The 23,803-nt window shown below is 45.0% G+C and overlaps 1 protein-coding gene and 1 long non-coding RNA gene across 4 annotated transcripts in view; one reads left to right on the top strand and one right to left on the bottom strand.

Moving 5' to 3' along the window:
• Positions 1-23,803, top strand: part of Antxr1 (anthrax toxin receptor 1) — a 201,957-nt gene that overhangs the window by 64,718 nt on the left and 113,436 nt on the right. For both annotated transcript variants that reach the window (NM_054041.2, XM_006506564.2), the window contains exons 9-10: positions 1,789-1,849; positions 15,211-15,309. In NM_054041.2, coding sequence (NP_473382.1) covers positions 1,789-1,849; positions 15,211-15,309 — 160 coding nt within the window. The remainder of the gene's footprint in view (positions 1-1,788; positions 1,850-15,210; positions 15,310-23,803) is intronic.
• The window catches only part of Gm38851, a 44,317-nt gene continuing 24,158 nt past the window's right edge, over positions 3,645-23,803 (bottom strand). For both annotated transcript variants that reach the window (XR_003956460.1, XR_003956461.1), the window contains one exon: positions 3,645-4,665. This is a non-coding gene — a long non-coding RNA (predicted gene, 38851). The remainder of the gene's footprint in view (positions 4,666-23,803) is intronic.

The raw sequence follows: 23,803 nt of genomic DNA, 5'->3' as shown, positions 1-23,803 counted from the left end.
CGATGAGAAATTCAAAAAAACAAGGTGGAAGGAGCAATAATAGCGAGTGTGGTCATTTGTCCTTCTCAACTCACACGCACGCGAGCACACACATGCATACACACACAAATATCTACATGCACAAAGGGACAGAATGAATAATTGAAAATAAAATGGGCAATGAAAGAAATGTTGCTTTTCCTTGGTGTTCCCTAAAGCCGTGCTCATGCCTACTGACAAGCCCGAGCAGCTGTGACTCTCCTGTCTGCTCTCCAGATAAAGACTTCCTTACACTTGTTTGTTCATTTCCTTTTACATTGCTGCTCTCTGAGGACGCCTAGATTTCTCCCTGGAATGGGTAAATATTGTCTCTTCTGAGAAACTGGTGTGTTTTCATTCCATGGATTAAGATGTTCCTGCGTATGTCTTCTGCACTTACTGCTGGGAGGCGCGCAGCCAACTCTGCTGCTCACAAGAGAGGAGCCCCTCCCCCACGTCCCTGCCCACTCCTCTGCAGAATCCATTCCCTGAAGCATAATTTACGGCCTTTTCCATTTGATTGTATGTTATGGTGGGTGGACTGTGTAAGTGTGTAAGCAGTTTGCCTACACAAGCGTCCATGCAGATGAGTGTGCATTTCCAGGTCTAAAAAACACATCCTTCCTTCACAAACTGAATTTTATTAACTACATCACTTTAACAAATGCCTGTCATGTGTTCCAAAATGGAACCTTTCAACTCTCTGAGCCATCTCAAATTTCATAGGAAGTGAGCCCCAACCGTATTTGTTTAGCAGATTAATTCAGCAACTCCTATTTGTTTAAAATACTTGGTTGAAATGTTAGAGTCAATACGACAAGGGATAGAGAGAAGCTTACATGGACCGGATGGAGCCTTCATAATCCTGAGGCTCTCCTCCTCCTCCTCCGCTGACTCGGAGGGAGGATGCACTCCCATCTGACCGAGGGCAGGGTCCTTCTAAAGTGTAAGACAAGCATAAAACCTGCCAAGATCACCAAGTCTTCCCAGACCTTTTCTATGAAGGGACCTGTAAGCAGTGTGACCACCATGCCTGTGGGAGGGGCACTTCCACTGTCTCTCCAGCCATACCTCTGCTGGCTCCTCCTCTCTGCTGCTCATTCCTTCTGTGCCCCTCATGTCCGCTGTGCTCCCCACTTTCCACAACTGTACCCCAGCTCCCCACTGCTCTCCATTAAAGTCCCATTCACAACTGTCCTTCCTAGGGAACCCTTAACAGAGTATCCCCACTCTGTCTTCCCATGAGCCCGCTGGTCTGTCCCCTGCCATCTGCCCCTTTATCTTTGCTCCTACCTAGCACAGGCCATTGTTTATCATGTCACATGAAAGTCACAGTTTGTTATAAGGAACTGTCCTCCAAGCCAAAGTGCTGCCATCAGTCACAAGGTTAGCTCTGCCTTCTTTGAGAATTCATCATGGTGGGACCTGTGGATTGTTGACATGTTCACATCTCCCCTAGGGGAGAAACTTTATAGATAATATTTGTAATGCCGTATTGAATCTTTTGGTTCAAAACAGGACCCTTGTATTATAAGTTCAATAACAACCTATAATAAATACTGAAGGATCTAGTGAATGAATGTGTCTTACAGCTGTATGGACACTCAGCTGGCACAGCCTGGCTAATTTGTGGCATTGACGATGATGTGTTAGCCACTGTTTCCCCTGCACTCTGATGTCCTTCAGCTCCTCTTTCTCGTACCTGAGAGCACTGTCTTAACTCTCTTTCAGTAAATCAGTCACTGACTGTTTTATTTCCTCTCCACCCAGATTTTAAAGAAATCCTGCATCGAAATTCTGGCGGCTGAACCATCCACCATCTGCGCGGGAGGTACGTTGAAATTAAGTGCTAATCTCTTTCATTCTGTTGATGGTATTTTGAGTTCAAATCTGTCTGCTTCATGGGAAGAGAGTTCAAGTGGGACAACAGGCAGGTGTGTTGAAAAAAATCAGACACTGTTAATTAAATCTGCTGTGGGGAAAGGAAGAGAAGGAGGAAACGTCAGTTGTGGAAAAGCCTGAACTCCGTTGTCAAATCCCCTTCTCTCGTGGACATGAGTGCAGGGTACAGCATAGAAGTGCTGGATTCCCATTCAGTGCAAGGCTGACCACCACACCACCCTGCCTGTGAGTAGAGGTCTCTGTCATGACAGCCCTACAGCTTACACAGAGGGTCACGGTGAGCCCTTGGCCTCCTCGGAAATGCTGTTCTTTAGTATTCTGTGTATCTGATACATTTATCTTAATTGTTCAATCTACAGGCCTTACATAATGATGATATACAATTTTAAGGCCCATTACAATTTATCATCAATGGAGAGAGTCCCTAGAGAGCAGCGTTTTAATGTTTAAAAAAATTATATTATGCATATGAGTGTTCTGTCTGAATACAGAAATGGCATGCCAGAAGAGGACATCGGATCCCATTACAAATGGTTGTGAGCTATCATGTGGTTGCTGGGAACTGAACTCGGGACCTCTAGAAGAGCAGCTAGCCATCTAACCACTGAGCCATCTGTGCAGCCCTGAGAGCAGCCTTTTTTTGAGTCACAAGATCATCTCTAAGTGATGGAAACTAAGGCTTCACCCGAGCATGGGCTCCTCTCATACACAGGCTTCTCTCAGCCTTGTTTCAGTCATTTAATCATCTTTTTAACCTGCTGCGGGCCAGGCATATTGCTGGGAGATGGAGACACAAGGATGGACTCAGTGGTCTCTGTCCCCCTGGACCTTTTGCCATTCACTATTGTGAGTCCTGTTGATGTCCCATTGCTAGTCTCTGAACACTAAACGCTGATCATTAATTATCAACAGAAAATATGTCATCCCACCCTGGTGAGACAGTAGACCCTGCAGGAAGAGCTTGCTCATTTTACTGCTGTAATTGAGTAGCTGCTTGTGGGTTCTCTTTGCAATTATTGATTGCATTTTAGAGCAATTGAAAATAGCCAAGGAACTCACCATTAAGTCTATGTCAATATCACATAAGATGCATGCATACATACATACATAGGTAATACATACATGTTAGCAATACTCAGTGCCTAACTCCATACTTACATGAATGCATATATGCAGATGTGAATATATTATATATATATATGTATATGTGTGTGTGTGTATATACATGTGAATATACATATTTATATATATACACACACAAGTATACATATACGTGTATAAAGATGTTAGCTAAATACATGGTGACTATTCAGAAATATGTGTTAATTTTCCAAAGAAAAGCAATTTTTAAAAATCTCCTTCATATGTTCAAATAAATTGTTTGGAAACACATATGTCAGAGAAATGTATTCACCACGGAGGTCACTCCAGGAGAATGTCTTCAAGGAAAGCTTGGTGTGGTGATGTGTTTCTATCCCATCACTTGGGAGGCTGTGGCAGGAGGATGAAGAGTTCAAGGCTAGCCTGAGCTACAGAGTGTACCTTGTAAGAATGAAGTGGGTGGGCAGGAGAGACAGCTCAGGCATTAAGAGCATTTAGTGCTCTTGCAAAGGATCCAGGTTCCCAGCATGACCTGGTCTACTGGTCAGTCAACGGGGTCTGCAACAGAGAGAGTGGGGATGTAGGTGCAAGAGATGCGAAGAATAGAAACAAGACAGTCTGTCTGACCAAGTCTCAAGTCTCATTTATTGAAAGGCAACTATGGGTATATATGCACTCGCTGGGGAGTGCAGCTGGAGACACTTAGCCACAGGTCCAGGATGTATAGGAGATAAAACAAGATGTTATCAGAGTGTGTTCAGCTTCTTGCAAAAACATCATGCTAGGACAACAAGTTTCTCTTCAGGGTGGAAAAGTTCCACCTGTAAGTAAATATCCCGAGATGGCTGCAGAGATGATAGCTGCTTTCTGCTAAGAGTCGGCTCCCAACAGGTCCCCCTTTTTAATTTTTTCAAAAGGGAAGGCTGGGAAAACTTACAGAAACTGAGTCTGTCTAGCCTCCCTTTTCCCATCTCCGGACACTCAACAGTTCTTTTTTGATTGAGCTCCTGTCTTAGGTTGGTGAGACCTCCCACCTAGGGGCACGGGTTTTGAGGTGTTCTCTTACCCATTATTAACTATCTGGTTTAGCAAGTAAGTTAGGGGCTATTCCTCATCAGTCTCGATGACAGAGATTTTAGAGTCCCCTACTTCCAGCCTGTGATAATGGACCTGTATGGGTTTCATTTCAATAGCATCTATCTGGTGTCGTACAAAAGTCATCAGTTTGTTGAACAGTATGGGCCCAAGAGACAAGAGAATAATTCAGGGTATCTTCATTGTCCCCCATTACAGGAGTAATATCCCTGAATGGCCACAGAGTTTCTAATTTTGTCCATGGTTATAGGCAGGGACCACCAAATGTGGTCTATGGATATGCAGTGTCAGCCAGCACAGTCTGCTTCGCCAGCGCCTCCACATTCTCTTAGAGCTGTTTTCTGCAGGGCACACATCAGAGTGTTGACCCCAGTTTATACAGTCAAGGAGATGTACCCCACTAAATCATAAGTTGGGGAACCAACAGTCCACGAAGTCACCTTTGGAGGCGCTAGTGAAGATGTCTCCTTCAGCATTGAGGACTTACCAAGTCAGGTTATATGGCATATGCTGGTTGATCTTCCAGTTTGAAGGCAATCTTCATGTTCCCTGCAAAGAAGAAACAGGGTTCTCAGGGGGTTTCTTCTCCCTGGATCTGTTATTATTGACTATTTGTTTAATCAATCTCTGCAGCATCTGCTGTTTGAGAATATATGCAGACAGATAAGTACTGGGTCTGACCCATTTCAGATTCCGGTTAATGGGTCTTTCCAGAGGACTGTTGCAAAATTCTTTTTGGTATCAAGATGCCAAAATCTATCTGCAGCAGATTTTATTTCTGGGGGATCCCTTGGTAGGGCACCATTCCCCCTTTTTAATTTTTTCCTAAACTTTTCCCTGGGAAAACCCAAAGTTTATCATCTGAGCTATGATTACTTCATTGGGGCTGCACATAATCAATCCCAGCTGGGGTAACAGACCTTGGCCTCAGAGATTAATGGGAAGGCCCAGAATGATATATGGTTGTATATTTCTGTATTTCCTTCTTTATCTTTCCACTTCAGCAACTTAGAGCTTTGTTGTGGATTTTGACTTTGGCCAATACTCCTTAGATTTGTCAAGGTTGGAGTCAGAGGTCAGGTGGCAGGCCACTTTGTATTATAATAGTCACATTGGCCCCTGTATCAACCAAGCCTTGAAATGCCTTTCCATCAAGCCATATTGTCATCATGGGTTTTTGCTTAACTAAAGGTTGCACCCAGTATGCGTCAGAGGAACCAAAGCCTTGATCCCCTCTCTTAGGACTATTATACTTGTGATTAGTAGAAAGCAATGGAAGTAACAACAGTTGAGCTATCCTGTGGGGGTGGTGACTGTGTTCTCTATTGCCTTGGCCATTACCTTAATCTCTCCTTGATAATCAGTGTCCATAACACCAGGAAAACTCTGTAGTCCCTGCATGGCATCACTGCTTCTTCCCACTATAAGGCAAACTCATTTGGATAGAGTGGTCTGAACACTCAGGTGGATAGGGCCTGAGGTCCCATTTCTGGGGTTAGTACTGTGTGGGTGGCAGAACTGAGGTCCAATCCTGTGCTTCCTGGGGTTGCTCGACTAAGTTCTGAAAGGGATTGTTGTTGCTTGCTGGCAAGCAGCTGAACGCCCCATAAGCCTATTTTGGCTTGTGTTGGTTGGGGCCTGGGGCAGGGCCTTGCTCCCATTTCCCCAATTAGGGAAGAGGGTGTTCCCTTTTGTATCTGTCTTGAATCTGCACTTATTAGCCCAATGTTTTCCACATTTGCAACTCGGGCATAGCCCAGGCCGTTTCCCAGGCTGTCTCAGAGTTGACTCGTTTCCTGCCCTGCAATCTTTTGCAAAATGTCCAGGCTTGCCACACTTAAAACAGGCCCTTTGGTCTCTGCTTGCCAAGAAGGCTCTTACTGACTGTCTTTGCATGGCAGCCGCCATAGCTAAGCCTTGTTGGTAGGAGGGCCCTATGTCAGAACAGAGTCTGATGTACCCAGTGAGATCTGTCTTCTTCCTGTAGGGTCTACTGACTGCTTGGCAGGCAGGATTGGCATTTTCAAATGCAAGCTGTTTTACATAGTCTACACCAGCCTCTGCATTATCAAAAATCCTCCCTGCTGTTGTCATCAGTCAATGAACAAAATCAGAAAATTGTTCACCAGGCCCTTGTTTGACTGCTGTCAAAGATGTACCAGGGTCTCCCTTTACTGGTGGTTTATACCAAGCCTTCATAGCTGCATTTTGAATTTGAGCGAATAAGCCTGGGTCGTATTGCATTGGATCATCACTTGAAGAGAATTGCCCTTCTCCCATTAAGGCATCAAAGGACCAAGCATTGCCTGCCTAAGCATCCCTCCTAGCCATCTCTTTACAATTCTCATGATGCTCTGACTTCCAGATAAGATGGTCACCGCCACTAAGAACTGCTCTTACTAGGGTATTTCTATCCCCAGGGGTCAGCCACTCCTCTGTGGTAGATTCCAGGATTGCAAGAGTAAAAGGAGCAGTGGTGCCATATTGTGACACTGCACTTTTTAATTCGTTAATGATTTGGAAATTGAACCCTGTGTGATGTCTCCAAGCAACCCCTTGAGTGTCTGTGATCTCCGATACAGGGAAAGTCCCAGTCTCTCCCTCCTCTGAGCCATCTGCAGCTGAACTAAAGTCAGAGGGCAGGTGCTGTCTTTGGACTGTGAGTTGAGGAATGGGAGGACCCAGGAGATTTTCTCCGGTGGCCTTGCCCCCCTGAGACACCTTCCTAGCCTTTAATTCTTTTAGCTGATTAATAAGTCCTGATACTCTTTCCCTAATTCTATTTGTTCTCTGGCTCAGAGAACGTAAAGTGATAGGCAATTGCCACAAAGAACATTTCAATGCAGGTTATGAAACCCTGCAGGCCTATGGCCACAGCTTCTACACTTTGCCATTCCCAAGTACACTTTGAAATAACGAACAAAGCAATAAGTACTGCTTGCCAAAAGGAATCGAAAACCATGCGCTTCACACAGAGAAACTTGCTAACAGGTTGTATAGGGCTATGCTTTTCTTTTAGGACTTTATAAAACATCAGGACATGGCAAACAGTTGTGATAAAGTGCTTAATAAAACCAGGTATGCCCAAGCACTGGAGAAACTGAAGTTTCCCTCGTCATTTATTTCTTGCCCCATTTTTGTTACTATGACTCACTGGTCTCGATGCGGCAGGTTCCTGACCCTTCTTCCAGTAACGTCCCTCACGGGGTCTCTCATTCTTGCTGTCCCTGTTTAGGTGCCAGGCAACCCGGTCCATCACTTGGTAGGCTGGGGCAGGAGGATGGAGAGTTCAAGGCTAGCCTGAGCTACATAGTGTACCTTGTAAGAATGAAGTGGGTGGGCAGGAGAGACAGCTCAGGCATTAAGAACGTTTAGTGCTCTTACAAAGGACCAAGGTTCCCAGCATGACCTGGTCTACCGGTCAGTCAATGGGGTCTGCAAGAGAGAGAGTGGGGATGTAGGTGCAAAAGATGCGAAGAATAGAAACAAGTGAGTCTTTCTGATCAAGGATCGAGTCTCAAGTCTTGTTTATTGAAAGGCAACTATGGGTATTCACTCACTGGGGAGTGCAGCTGGAGACACTTAACCACAGGTCCAAGATGTATAGGGGAAAAACAAGATGTTATCAGTGTGTGTTCAGCTGTGGTGGGCTTCTTGCAAAAACATCATGCTAGGAAAACAAGTCTCTCATCAGGGTGAAAAAGTACCACCTGTAAGTAAATAGCCCAAGATGGAGCAATAGCAGCCCAATAGCTGCAGAGATGATAGCCGCTTTCTGCTAAAAGTCTGCTCCCAACACTAGCACCTGCATGGTGGTTCACAGTCAGCTGTAACTCCAGTTCCAGGGGATCTGAAACACTCTTCTGATGAAACTGCAAGGACTTCAAGCATGCACATGGTGCACACATATACATGCAGGCAAAACACATGCACATGAAATGAATAAATCAAGAAACACGGGGGAGGGAAGTTTGACCAAAGATATGATCACATAAAGTCATGCCAGGGCCTTGTAATGGCCTGCACAGGGTGGAGCCTAAACTGGATTAGACTTTATTGACTTCAAGGTCAGTGACCCCTGAGCTCCACAGCAGGGAGTGGGTTATTCAGAGTACTTCAACTTCGTGTATTGTGTGAATACAAAATGGTTTTTTATAATTCTGAACTTCAAAGTAATTAGAAGACAAGGGAGTCCTTTGATTGTATAATTATCTCATACTTGAAGAAACCCCAGGCTTTGGCTTTGCAACCTTGGCTGTGTAGCAACCTTGTGAGACATCAGGAAGCCTGCAGGGGATGGACAGTTTCTAGTCCTCAAGAATCATTAGCTCCTTCCCCTAACCCTTACCTCACACCAGGTCCCACTGGCTAGCAGAGCACCCACTGAATAGGCCATCAATAAACGTCAATGCCTGGCTTCATTTATGTGTTTCTTCATAGCACAATACCATAGACTCTTCTCTGTTGAGAAGAGTCAATCCCCTTTAACTCCTTCTGTACAACTGTAAATGGTTATTAAACTTTTTTTCTTTTTTTAACTCTTTTATTAATTTATTTTTTTAATTAGGTATTTTCTTCATGGTTATTATACTTTTAACTGTTTAGAATGAAACACAATTAAAAAGCAATAGCCATGTAGACAACAGGAAAAAGCCCTCCTCGATAATTCTAGATTCAACAAATGATTCAAAGTCTCCCTTACATGCCACTAAGGTGTTTGAGATGATTTTAAAAATTGTGTATATAAACTTAATGCATATGGCACAGAAGTGCTGGGCCCACGAGGTCTGCCAGATCCTGTGAGTAGGTCGTTCAGTGTCGGGTACCAGACAGCAGATATAGAGGGGGATAACGTTCTTCCAGGATTACTATAAAGGGCAGAACTGTGGCTCAAATAGCCAGCTTCACATACAAGCAGGGTTAAGGAAAACCACTAGACACAGTACCTATGTAATAGAGTCTTTGCCGACTGCCTCCAGGCTCGGAGGCTGCAAGCTGGCAGCCTACAAGCTTTGAGTGAATCACACAAAAGTTCACTGCAGTTGTTAAAAATACAGTTGTTGTTGAGATACTAAGACACCAATGCACTTAAAGATTTGATTATCATACTGTCTGAGACAGTCAGGTCTAGTGACAATGGAGCTGTGTTCGCTCCATGGATAACACTCTTGGAAATGAACGACTTCCTTAATGCACATACTCTTTCCATTCAACAGTCCCTTTCCATTCCATGCAGTCAGCCTGGACTCAGACCAATATATGGCAGGCATCCACCACGCTGCTTTGTCTTCAGTCCCTGTTCTGAAGCTCACAGTGGTAGCCTTGATGCCTTCACTTAAATAACTTTGCTCCCTCCCAACAAGGATGCCCTTAAAAGTTCCTATTAAACATCCTTGCATGTCAGGCTCTGTGTAGTTAGCAATTGCTGCCCATCAAAAAGCTGGCTCCACCTAACTGAGCAACACACCCTGGGCTGAGCTCAGTGGGCCTCGGGCTCAGAATTCACCACAGACTCCCATGAGCAAGGATTGCAGAAAGGAATTGATTGGAACTGAGGCTGGGCCACACTCAAGAGTCCTTACTGGCACGTCCAGAAAGGACATCACACGCAGCCCCTCACAGGGTCACTTCAGAGGTGGTTGTAGCACCCACTGTTCCCCACAGCTTCTCACGAGGCAGGGAAGGTTACCCCCAAAGTTTCACATCTGCTGTTGGAATTTAGAGACGTGAAATAGACTCATTCGGGCAAAGTCAGATGAAAGTTTCATCTCTTGACCTTCTCAGTGTTTTGCAAAGCACTCCTGCCTGACACTAGACTCTCTTCTGAATGAACGTTTCATAATCTTCTAGACAGACACACCCCCTTCCAATCAATATTTCTGATAGGAAGAAGAACTCTCATATGCTGTCAATGAGAGTGCAAAGTGGGAAGCCACAGTGGAAAACAGGTTTTAAAAGATTTATTTATTTATTTAATGTATATGAATATTGCATGTATACCTATATGCCAGAAAAGGTCATCAGATCACATTATAGATGGTTTCAGGCCACCATGTGGTTGCTGGGAACTGAACTCAGGACCTCTGGAAGAATAGCCAGTACTCTTAATTGCAGAGTCATCTCTCCAGCCCTGAAAATAATTTCTTAAAATAATTAAACATACACTGACTGAATGGGCCAGCATTACTAGCCCTATACATTTGCCCAAGAGAAAAAGGGAGATGAAGTCTATGACCAGACAAAATGAACAGACAGTTGCTCATATTAGCTGTTTTTAATAGACTCAAAGCTGTAAACCACTCATGTATTCACAAGCAAGTGAGTGGACAGCAACAATTTAATTTTGCTGTATATTGGAATAATACTGAGCCCTGAAACAAGCCCTGTGTAAACCTCAAAGTAATCCCAGGTGAGTCTTAATCACACTACGAAAGAAGCCGAGCAAAGCAGCTCATCTGTGTGGCTCCAGCCTCATGAGCTTCTAGAAAATGCAAACTGATGTAGAAGTCATCTTATAGGGGTTTCAGCCCCACTCTAGCCCATGTAGCACCCAAATAAAAGATACAGAGACACTGTATTTTATTGACTAGATGTGGTACGAGGCTTTCAGGTTCTGAGTTAGCCTAGCCCACATCCCAACAGTGTTATTTGCCAACCGAATCTTGCTCTGTTTGCTCTGCTCCATGTGTGTCCTCAGGGAGATTTTCTCTTGGCCAAGTGCTCATGGTCTATCCTCATGGCTCATCCTGCCTCATAGCGACCTCCTTCTTACCCTCTTTTTCCTTCCCTTAATGGTCCCTACCTGAGACCCACCCCCTACTCCATCTCAAGTCACGCCTTCCTCTCCCTGCCCAGTCACAGGCTCTAGCCTTTATTACTCAATCAGAGATTATTGTGGTGTATTCTTTACAGCACATTGGTCAATGTTACAATGCCCATGTTCACACTGCAACCTGATCTGGGGGCACAGAACTCAGCATCTGAGTACAACTCAGAACTCTGAATACACAGTGCACAAGACCAACCCCCAACAAAAGGATGCTTCCTTAGAAAGCAGACCAGTGGTTCCTGGGAGAGAAGGGCGAACAGGAACAGCTGTTAAAGGAAACAGAGGGAAACAGTGATGGTTAGAAAGAGGTCACCATCCTGTCTGCTGTCAAGTGTGTGTCTCATGTCAATCCTACCCTTCCCGTGCATGCTAGCCTATGCCAGTTATGTCTCACAGAAGTTGTTATGAAATCCAAGCGTTCTAATATATGTTACAAGGTGCAGTAAGCATTTATTAGGAAAGAAAACCTAAACTGACCTACAGGATGAAGTATCCCTGACCATAGTGAGATAAAGCAGTACTGAGTGAGAAGAGCAAGAAGAAAATATGCAAATATTCAGAGAGTGGGAGGAACCCACCCTAAAACTATGCATTGTAATTTAAAAGGGGGGGATTGAAGAAAGGAAAGGAAAGAATGTAGAGTAAGTTTGCCAGACCCCTTGGTTTTTGCTCTTTTTAATTCACAAACTATGAAAATTTCCCTTTCAAAGCATACAATTTATTTGTTGTTTTTAACATATCAGTTTGGTATGGCCACAGAAGACACCTAATTCCATAATGCTTTCATCATCCAGAAAGAAACTGTGTACCTAGTGAGCAGCCACTCCTCACCCCACCCCCAACAGCCACCACTGCAGCCACTAATCTGCTTCCTGTCTCTAACTTGGCGAAGTTGGGCATTTCCCATGATTGGAATCCTGCCATGCACAGCCGTTGGCATCTGATTTCCCTCATTTAGCACAGTGTTCCTAAGGCTCCCATGTCATTGTGTGCGTTAGAACCTGGCCTCTCCTTGTGGTTAGGTAATATTCTATTATGTAGAGAAGCTTACACGTCAGTTCATGGGCGTCTGTCATTCCTGTTGGAGGCTCTTAGGAAAATGCTATTGTGAGTTCTTGTATGTGTTTTCATTTGTGTTTCTGTAATGACTAATGATGGTGAACATACTTTCATTTGTTAACCTCAGAAAATACACAGATTAGTCCAAGCTGGGACCTGAATACACGAGCACCTTGCTTTTTCCCCTCTTGCTCTTTCTTTCATCCAATGAGCTTACATGGAGACAAACCCACCCCAGGTCAGACACAGACAAGCATCCAGAAGAAACAGAAATGCTAGCTTCTGCCACTAAGAACCTTACATTACCATTAGGGATAAAAATTACAAAAGGATCCTTATGAACTGATATGTCCTGGGGATACATTCCTTAAAGGATAAATGTCACCAAAGATTAAATTCAAGATCGCTGCACATAGACAATTCTACCCTGAAGGCCCACAGTCCACTGAGACACATCCTGAGGGAGCTAGGATCCTACAGAGGGTCCTGTGTGCACATTTCCTGTAAGCAGTGAACTGTGAAGGGCAGAGGGAGGGTTCTGAGGATCAGGAGCATTAGAGTGGGGTGCCCTGGGTAAGGTGTATCCTGCTTCCTCCCTGCTACAGACTCATCACACAGTGTTGGATTATACAACTTCTCTGTACAAGGCGCTGGCATTCCAGTGGGGCTGCTGGGTCAGATGTTTGAGCTGTTCTGGAAACCAAATGTGTGCACTGACATGAAAATTGTGCCAGGCAGGGTAAGAGCCCGCCTCTCACTCCGGCTCTTCTCCCCAGGCCTAAGTGGTTGCATGGTTTGGTTCTCATCATTGGGTCCCTGCTGTCTTCCTTCCTCAACAAGCTGAGGCTGAGCCAACCAGACATGTGGGGACCTTCTTTTATAGAGGCCTCAACAGCTGAACTGGCGGTGCTGAACATGGTGTTAGAGAAGGGAGCTTGGCGTGCAGCCTCTTTCCAGCCTCTCCTCTCCCTTTGCTGATCTGTGAGGAAACGGGAGGGAGGCCTAAGGCAAGGCAGAAAACATGCAAAATCAGCAGAAGTGTCAACCAGATGTCTATATGCCTGGCATTCAAACTAGAAACTAGCTGACTTGAGGAAATAAGATGCAGTAAGTGTCTACCGCCCACTGAACCAGATGATGTTCAGCAATGCACCGGAGTGTGGAGCATATAAAGTGTTAAATCCACTTTTCTTAACTTAGCAATTGTGTGCAAGTATCAACATGCGTATATAAATCCTTACTGCTCATGACTGCAGTCCTGAAAAAAAGTATCGATTAATGAAGTTCCCAACCCAAGGCTCTGACCCTGAGAATATGAGTCTAACTTTGCTGGTTCTGGGCAAATTATCAAAAGATCAGAACTTTAATCCCATTGCCCTCCTGGTCTCATCTGACTCCTCCCTTTCCCTCCTATTTGCAATATCAACCCTCCATGCCTCTGGCTTCCTCACAATTAGTCTCTGGCTCATGTGTAGGTCTTGACAAATGAGCCACCGGTCCAAAGTTAGGATTACCAAATGGTTTTAGGAGGATAGCGGATGAGGGCAAAGTGAGCAGTCACTGGTGCCTGGTTGCCCTGGATTCCAGATCAGGTCTGGGGTCTTTTTAATCTGTGTGCTCTTGCGTGATTCCATCTTGTCTACGAGATCACTTTCTCAGCTGCACCCACTGGCTTGTGGGGAGATGGAAATGATATCAAATCCATACCGTGCTCATCACTGGACTGGCACAATGAGGGGCCATTAGCCATCAGTGATTGGTTTGGCAAACAAGATCTCTGAGTTCCATGGGGATGACTGTGACATAAGCTCAGGATATTTATTTAGCTTTGAAAGAGTCACATGTGCTAGCTCCCTAACACATTCTCCCTCTGACAGTCTCTGCTTGGGGAGCTGCTTACTTCAGGAACACTTTCACAGTCGCCGCAGCTTTCTTCTGACCCTGCGCTGTCTCTGTATATTGCTAAAGCATTGTTCCAAACCCCAATTTTCAATGATACACAGGTAATCAAGATAAAGGCGAGTGAGGTCTGGGCAGATGGCTCAGGTGGTAACGTGCTTGGTACCTGGATCTGAGTTCAATCCCCAGAACATGGGTTCAAGAAGAGAGAACTCTTAAAGCCATCCTGGTGGTACATATGTGTAACTTTGTCACTGGGAAGACAGAGGCAACTGGGCTCACTGGCCCTCCAGCCCAGCTTACTTAGCAACCAGAAAGTCAGGGAGAGACTCTGCTTCAAAAACCAGGATAGGCAGTTCCTGAGGAGCAACGTCTAAGGTTGTTCCTCTGGCCTCTAGATGCAAGTGCACAGACACACATAAATAAATAAATAAATAAATAAATAAATAAATAAAAATAGAATCAATTGCCTGATATCTAGTATAAACAGGTATTCGCATGTCACTAACTGGCTGCTTTCCTTGGTAGGACAATATTATAAAGAGATTTTTTAACCTGTAACAATGTCAATCGTACATGTTAATAATTGGATGTACACTCTACCAGTGTGAAATTGATATGCAAGCCTATGAGGTTTCTTCTAGTCATAGAGAAATGGCAGTGCACTGAAGTCCCAGTGTCCCTTCAAGCAGGTCATGCTTGCCACCTGACCTCCACAGAGTGCAGTAGCTGTATACAGTGACACCTACACAAGACAGCTGTGTCCCCAGGGGAGAGGAGAGAGCTGTAGAGGTTTCATACAACTGCTAACCTCAAGGAATGCTGTTCTGGTTGGGGGAGAAAGAGACTAAAGCCCATGACCAGACATTACATAACCGTGTGCCCAGCAAAGGTTTAAGCGCAGGCTCTGATGTGCCAGGGACCTTAGGCTGATGAGGCATCTGGGGTCTGAAGAAAGTCTCCTGGGAGATTCCAAACCGTAAATTGGACTGAAGGAGGGATGTTGGGGAGGAAGGAAGGACCCTTCCCTCTGTCCCCTCTGGTTGTTTTAGAATGGTCTAGACTTGAAAAGTGGGTAAGCTTTAAATAGAGAGGAGGTGGGCGGGGGTGGGGGGCATTGCAGGCAGGAGCTACGGTAGGGACGCTCAGTGAGTAGAAGAAACCTCCGTGTCCCTCTTGATCTCCTACCTGACCTGATCCCTGGGATTCTGAAGCTTCTTGAAATCGCAGCCAGGGGCTCTGTGGCGGGCAGACAGCGAGTTTACAGGCGATGGTCATGTAACATGTGCTGTGGTTCCTCTTTTCAGAGTCCTTTCAAGTGGTCGTAAGAGGAAATGGCTTCCGACATGCCCGCAATGTGGACAGGGTCCTCTGCAGCTTCAAAATCAATGACTCAGTCACGCTCAGTAAGTCCTGGTGTCGCTGGTGTGTGTGTGTGGGGGGGGGGGGCTTGCCAGCAATGTCATTTATATGACACTGGGGGTGGGGGATGGGAGGTTTCCCAGCACAGCCTCTTACAGGGGCCTTCAGAGACCTGTTCAGTGCTAATGACGTGGTGGTGGTGGTGGTGGTGGTGGGGGAACTGGTCTATTGACGTTCTTGATTCTGACCTGAATCTGGACCCCTCCTGGGTAGGTACAAAACAAGGTTGCCCATCTTGGGGAGCAAGATGAGGCTTGGCATGAGTTGTCCCTCTGTATCCCCAGCACTGAACCAGCCCTAAGGAGGCAGTGAGTGCCTGCTTCCCTCCTGTGGCCTAAGTACTTCACCACCCGTGCAGACCCAGCTTAGTTAGGGCCTGTGGAGCTCAAGGCTTCTCAACAAAGCACTGGAGACTCTAGAGGAAGAATGAAAACAAGATGGTCTAAACAGATTAATCCTGAATAAAGCAAAAACCAGAATCCTGGACTCGCATGTGTGGACTCTGGGACTTTTTCAATCTGGAAGGTTTTTTGCTGGGAGTAGCCAAGAAACTCTCATTGTAATGAATTCCTCACATAAAGTCAGGAAAATGGAAGTAAACCTAATGTATCTTATGAGGGAAAACAGATCATCATAACAATGGAACCTCGGGGAGGCGTTTGCAGCAGGCAAGATCTGAATTTAAAGACGTGTGACTCAGTGGCTGTCCAGGAGAGATGGAGGGAGGTCTGGTTCCAGAAGGGCAGATGCTGGGAGCCTGGTTATTATTTGCATCTGGCGTCCATCACAGGGACAATTCCTGACTTCTGTCTGCAGTGATAAACAGCAGCCACAGGGGGCTGTAGTTTCCATCACACTGGGTGCTCCTGGGCTTCAATCCTTTCTGCTTGGCAGCCCAGAGGCTTAGGAGGGAAGGAAGGCAGACCACACCCACACGCAGCTCACCGCCCACTCTGGGTCTTCTCCTTGTGGCCCCAGAAGACAGGGGGTCTAACGCTATTTTTAAGTTAGGAAAACTGAAGGACACACCTTTTTTTCTCTCCTTGACACCTTGAAACCCTCTTAATTGTGTTTAGACACAAGCAGCGGCTTCCTCATAGACATCTGGAATCTCTGGCTTGGGATAATATCAAACATTGAAAGCATTCAGTTAGTTTTATTTAACATTGGGACTGCTCTTGTGTGTCCAAAATGTGTGTGCTGTTTGAAACCATTTTTCATTGTCCACAATGTAGAAGCTGCTTCCAAAGTCACTGTAAATCCCCAGTCTCAAGGAAAGGCAGAAACTCTCGGAGGATTTGATTTTTTCATCCCAAAACAGTGAGCTTTTGAACTGGCCTTCTGTGAGGGCAAACCCTAGGGGTTAGGGATCGTGTTCGGAGGGGACAAGACCCGGGACAGCCCTGCACTTGCCAGTTGATCTGTGAACTCTGATGTCTCATCCCTTTGTTCTTCCTTTCCTGGTATGCCCTTGGGCACCACCTGTGGCCAGCCCGCCCCTCATTCACTCAGAGAAATACATGCCACTGGAGCAGGGCAGCAGCTTGAACAGCAAACTCAGTCCACTTCCAGCACAGCCTTGAGGGCTGCAGGAGACAGAGGGACTCCATCTCAGAGGGAATTTGCTTGTCACACAGCAAAACCGGTGGTGCTCGAAAAGCAAAAGTGCCTTAACACAGTGACACTCGTCTCCAAGTGCAGATTTAAACTCAATGTCATTCTAAGACCAAAACACCATGAAAGGCATTCACTTTAAAGTTGGAAAGGAAACAGTGAGGCATTCTCACTCCTCTGTAATAGTGAGCTGATGGTTCTAGCATGGCCATCATGCAAGGAAGTTCAAGGAAGGAGTGTTCAAGGAAGCCAGCCAGTGTGGTCCCAGCATGCCACAGGTAGCTGTTGGAACTAGAAACCTGGCTGTGTGATTAAGAAATTCAATTTTAATTTCACTCAGTTTTATTTAAGTGTTCATAGCTCCACACGGTCATCTCTGCCCCATTATACAGTGACATGACATCATTAAAGACCCAAGAGAACTGAAGACAGCATCAGCACCTTCAGGTACTTTGGGATGATCGTTCATGCCTAGGAACTAGAGTCACAGTCTCTGCTAGACAATGTTGCTAGACAATAAGGGGGCTGTTAACTGGATGTTTCGCAATGAGCCCCTCCCTTATTTTTCAATTCTCAATTACTTTTTTTAGTTAACATACAATTGATGGGTTTTATTGTGACATTTTATTTATCATTGTTCTCTTCTGTGTTCACTACCCCCAGCTATAAAACCTCAACTTTTTACCAATACCTTTGCCCAGAATTCAATGGTAACTATTTAAAATATAGTCCTAGAGAATTAGAGGGATGGCTCAGAAGTTAAGAGCACAGTCTATTCTTCCAGAGGACGAGTTCAGTTCCCAGCACCTACATCAGGCAGCTCACAACCATCTGTAACTCTAGCTCCAGGGAATCAAACACACACACACACACACACACACACACACACACACAATAAATAAATAAATAAATAAATAAATAAATAATCTTTTTAAAATAAAAATATTCTGGGAAAAATATAATGACAAACAAAAACTATTGAGAACAATTTGTGAAGACATATTAGTGACATAAGAAAAAAACCTTATGGGAATATAAAGAAAGTGAGAATTGATACATGGTCTAGACCCCAGGCATAGCGCGATATCTGGGAAAGAGGACCGGCTCCATCGCCTCCAGCTGTTACTGTAACGTATTATACAACATTCTGTGCCTTGGTTTTTCTCCGGGAAGCGCTCGTGACAGGAGTGTCTATGTCATAGGTTGTTAAGAGGCTTAGTGTGTCAGGTAGGACTCACAGCATAGCCACCAACAGCTGCCCACTCCTGGCTACAGGTGTTACTTCAATATTACCAGTGACATGTTGCTGTCACTAAACAGAGAAGTAACAGAGTCTTGTAAAGATGTTACTGGCTTTAAATTTAATATTTACTTTTTAATACAATCCTAGTGGACATTCCCATGGGAGCTTTTTAAGTTAGAACAATAATTTTAAAATTTATATGGAAGAATAAACTGTAAAATTAGCCAAGTAAAATGCAGAAACCTGCCTGAGCTGACTTTAGAAGAGAAAAGGAAAAAAAAAAAAGGTCATTAAACAGTGTGTGCCTGGTATAATGGGCAAACAGCAATAGCACAGAGCCCAAACAGAGCCAAACTCCACTATGAACTTAGTGTTAAATTAAGTGACCATTTAGCTCAGCGGTGCTGGCACAGCTGGCTAACTGCTTAGAGAAATGATTATAGTTGATTTTTATCTTGCACTTTACAGTTAAACAAATTCCAGATGAACTGAAAACTTTAATGCGAACATGAAAATATAAGATTTCTAGAAAAGTAAATGTTTGCCTAATTATCTAGGAGATAAAAATGTTAAACTAAAAAAGGACTAAGCTCTAAGGGGAAAGACTTGATGGTGTAAGCACATGTTTTCAAATTCTCTTCTTACCAGCCCCAACAAAAATCAAAAGGAAAAAGAAATAAGGAAAAATATTTATAATATATATAATACAGGTCCAAAAGGTTGACAACCAGAGTTTAAGCCCTGGATCCACAGTGGAGAAAGAGAACTGACACCCACACCCACATGGGCACACAAATAATAAAACTGTTTCCAAAAGTAAAAAGAACAGGGGAAATAGATGAAAAGGGACTTTACAAGAAAACAGTGCTCCCTAACCCCAGAGAGAGTGCCCAGTGTGAAAAGCAGTGCTCATGAATCCCAGTGTGGCCATGGCCATGCAAGAGGAAAGAACAAAACCAAAGGGAAATCAAAGAGAGATTGTGCCCATGTTTATTGGCCTCTCGAGTACTGTGATTACGGGCCGGCACCACCACAGCCAGCTCCAATCGTTGATTTTGCCATAGCAACCCGGGGGAATGTAACAAAAAACCAGTGCCCAGAATTGGCAAAGACACAGATGAACAATGTTTTTATGCATGATCAGTAAGACACCATCAGATAGCTTAGAAAGCAGTTCTTAAAATGAGTCTACTGCCTCAACATTTATGAAGTAGAGTTGGGATTTAGTAAGGATTTCTTCATATAGACACAAGCAGGAGAGTTGAGAGAAAGAGAGAAGAAACTAAGATGTATTGGAAGCATAGGTGTGGGCTTCTCAGAGAAGAGTCTCAGAGAGTGAGATTAGCAGTAGCAAAGTCACAGTTACAAAGTAGCAACGAAAATAATGTTCCGGTTGGGGGTCAGCACCACATGAGGATCTGTATTAAAGGGTCGCAGTGCTAGGGAGGTTGAGAACCACTGGTCAACAGACATGGTAACATGGCCGCTTATTCTGCTACTTCTAGTAAAGGAAGAAAGAAGAGGGGCCAGGGAGCATTTAAAGAAGAGCGTAACTGTTTCTTGGTGGGTGAGCCACATGCAAAACACAAGTCACCCTTCATAAATCCTAATATTGTAGGAGAGTGCTGTGGGAATGTTACATCCTGTGTTAAAACAAAGTTACAAGCAGTACATAAAAGCAGTGTTTGGTACTGTTTCTCTTCACACGGTCAAGAGCAAACTTGAAACAGCCACCCCTGCATAAGACTACAGTAAATTTATATTTTCTTCTTCCTGTCTGTTTTTCTAAGATGACTACAAATGCACTTGCCCTGCTATTAGAAAAGAATTCACTAAAGTTATTAAGTTCAATTTAAGTTCTTTTATAATTATTTAGGCCTAGTCTACATATTAAATTTAGCAGTCAGTTGGCTTTCCAATTGCCAGACTGAAGTCCCTTCTGGCCAAGAACATACCTTGGAAATACCACAAATGTTATCAGTTTATCCTGGCACATTCTCTGACTTCAGTATTCAGTGTGTTTTGTGCCAAGAGAAGGCCTGCTTCCAATTGGAAACCCACTTGCTTAGAGATTAAAATGCTGAAATGCGGACACTGGGGTATGAGCTGAGAAATGACCCATTTTATGCACAGTAAATAAAGAAACAGACAGTTTACTATGTGATAATAAGACACACGCCAGACCGCTCTTGTGCTGTGTAAGGAGGACTAGAAGCAAAGACACTGGCTTTTTATCCTCGCTGTAGACTCCTACAGCCACGCTTTGCTTTTCTATGAATGTTCCTTCCCAGCTTGATCTCCTATCTAACAGGCCTGCCATGGCTTACTTTTCGTACATTCCCAAAGGATGGGACTCCGTAACCTTTGTTTTTTGTTTTGTTTTGTTTTGTTTTGTTTTGTTTTGTTCTGTTCTGTTTTGTTTTATGGTTTTTCAAGACAGGGTTTCTCTGTATAGTCCTAGCTGTCCTGGAACTCATTTTATAGACCAGGCTGGCCTCGAACTCAGAAATCTGCCTGCCTCTGCCTCCCAAGTGCTGGGATTAAAGGCATGCGTCGCCACGCCTGGCCAGGAACCTTGGAAGATACTTTCCCAAATGGGCAATTTTGAAAATTCCCCCCAAAGAGGCTCAGCTTTCCAAAAGGGGGGGAAACTCATTTGAATATGAATGGTCCAGGGTGTTTGTTTGTCTAAACTTTGTCTTATTATCCAGAAACTATACATTTCATCTTAGGAAACGTCTGGGAGCCAGGGCTGCTGCTGGTACCCATGGGTAATTATCAATGCATCTGCCACAGTAGGTAGAGGGAAATGGAAAAGGAAGAGGAAACCTGAAACTTCCCAACATAGCCGTTTCAAGCGTGAGTTAGAGCATCAAGCGTGCTGGTCAAAGGCACTGCGCGAAATTTGCTTGAATCCCTGAAGCGCTGATCTCCTATGAGAATGTCACTGTGTGCTTCAGAGTGGAGAGACACAAGGAGCCTGTGGGGTCTTGATTCTTCCCCAGGAAGCTTCATCTAAGAGGTAGCAGCTTCCGATGGCTGAGCGCCTAGCTTGTCCCTGTGCTGCCCACATGCCCTTCTGTGACATCTCTCCTACAGGTCACCTCGTTTTCACCAAAGCCACACGGAGAGGGAAGAGTTATCTGTGCCCTCATTTTTGCTGATAAGGAAACAACTCGGATAAACGGAGTGTCAGAGGCCAGTAGATGGCCTGGTAGCAACTTAGGCTTGGGTGATCTTACTCCAAGGCTTTGGACCACCTCTCTCCCTCAGGATCCCAAAGCCCCAGCTCCAGTGCTCAGGTGACTGCTGTGCACCTGCCTCAAAGGGATTGGATCACTTGTCTGATATCGCACATCGGAGAGGGGAGTCCTGAACCCCAGTCCAGGGAAGGCAGCTCCCAGGGTTTAGAGCATCATTTTCCGTTAGCTAGCAGTGTGGTCACACCACGACATCTCTCCTTCCTGCTTTCCTGGTTGGTTCCTTTCGCTTGAGCCCTGCGACCTCCCCTTTACTATGGATGCATCTCCATTGCCCTGGCTTTCAGAGGGAGCACAGGTTTGGTCCTAGTTTCAAAGTGGCTCCTGGAAAGAGTAGGCTACTGCTCATATCACTCATTTTTAAACAATCAGCAGACAGGTTGTAATCCACCATGGGAACGTGGGTTTGGAAGTTTGCCTCCACAGAGACTTTTACAGAGACAGCTTGACAGAATTATCTGCAAGAGCCCATGTGCAATCAGACTTGATGTTGGGGGCTATCAAGTGTTCAATGGCCTCAAGAGGAAATGGTAGTAAGCCCTGTGTGGACTCAGGCACAAAACGGTCTTCTTCATACACAGTACCAAGGCAAACTTGCTTGAACCCCATACCCACCCCACCCCCGCAGCCTGCCTCCACCCTTACCCTTTTATTCTGTGTGGGAAGCTAAGCTCCCCCTCTACCTCTGCACCAGGTGGCTTGTTCTTCATGGACAGTGCCTGTATGTATATAGTGATGGGATGGGGCTTGGTACAGCCCTGCTTCTTTGTGGTTTTCATAGGATGATCCTAGAGAAGGTCCTGAGCACAGCTAGACCCTAGGAGCCCCAGGCAGGTTGTAATTCTGTGCTGTTTAACTCCTTACTCAGCATTCTTTGGGAAAGGTTAGGTTGGGTCTGCTGAGCAGAAGCAATAAAGAGCGCCCGTGGCTCACACCCTGTGCATTTCAGTTTGGGCCCCAGCTTGCATTCCAGGGCAGCACGTGCCATGCGCTGTGGCACGGGGGTGAGGATAGGGACTTCCTCTCTCCTCTGGGTTTCTGTGAAGATTTCATCCTCCAGAGCTCGCTGTGACCTGTGGTCATGACTTTGGGCTTTGGGGGTAGGCTTGCCTCTTAGTCGCAACTCCAAAAGTAAAGAGCTTCCAAATCTAATTGTGCACAGCCAGAAGAGTTGTGTGTCACAAGGCACATGCCTTGTGCATGAATCCTGAATTGTTGCTGGTGGGGGAAAAACGAGGTTTTGAAAAGCATATTTACTCTTAGCAAATTACAGCTGTTTGCAGTGCTGCAGTGATTTGGACCTCGGGATTACAACATTTTAAAAGGCTGAAGCTTTGCTGAGAGGATAATTTGTATGTTTTACAAATGTCAACAGTCAAGACTTTTTTTGGTGTGGATTTATAGAGAGGAAAAAATGATTTGTAAGAGCACTAGGCCCCATCACCTTCATTTTGTTTTCTTGCCATCCCCAAAGCTTCTCTAATAACTGCAGAGAGATGTGAATGCCAAGGCCCACAAAGTTATGTGTAGTGTGATCCCAATTCTATAAAAATATTACACAGAGAATGAAATAGTATACCCGAAGGCCTCTGTGATGTGTATCAGCTGGGCGTGCCGGTGCACACCCTTAGTAACCCTAGCACTCAGGAGGCCAATATGGAAAGCACAGCCTGAGCTATCCGTGAGTATAAGGCTTGGCTGGGGTGTGTGGGAAGAGCTTGTCACATACACACACACACATACACATACACACACACACACACACAGAGAGAGAGAGAGAGAGAGAGAGAGAGAGAGAGAGAGAGAGAGAGAGAGAGTTTATCACTGGAAATTATGATTACCAAATACTTGAAGAGTTTCATCAACTCAGAATTTTTACACTGCACATGTTACTTTTGTAATAGATAAAAATGAGATTTCATCCTGAGAATTCAGAAGAGATATTCTGACAGGAAAGTTTGAACAGTGATGTGTGAGCTATGGAGATCAACCCTTGTGTATAAGATCAGTGGGGATCTAAGACCAGCTAGGCATCTGACCCTTGCCTAGGACACGAGGCTTACTCTCTTGCTTCTTCTCCTCCGGGGCAGTGGTGTGATCTTAACACACATCCCTCCCTATAAATGCAGTGACCCAGACAACCCTCTTCATTTCCTGCTGTAACTTCCCTCAACCCAGACCCGTGTGGATGTTTGTGTATCAGGCGCCTAGACTCTACAGCTTCCCTACCCTATCAGGTCATGACCTTGATAGCAGTACAGTGCCTATGGGAGCCACATTTCTATGATGAAGCTTCACCAAGGAGGATAGCACAGGTGCTATGCCATCGGCCACTAGGAAGGCCTGGGCCCCACCTAGCCT

Source organism: Mus musculus, chromosome 6, assembly GCF_000001635.26.
Source record: "Mus musculus strain C57BL/6J chromosome 6, GRCm38.p6 C57BL/6J".
Lineage (NCBI taxonomy): Eukaryota > Metazoa > Chordata > Mammalia > Rodentia > Muridae > Mus > Mus musculus.
The sequence above is the reverse complement of the archived record's forward strand: the minus strand, read 5'-3'. Positions and strand labels throughout refer to the sequence as shown.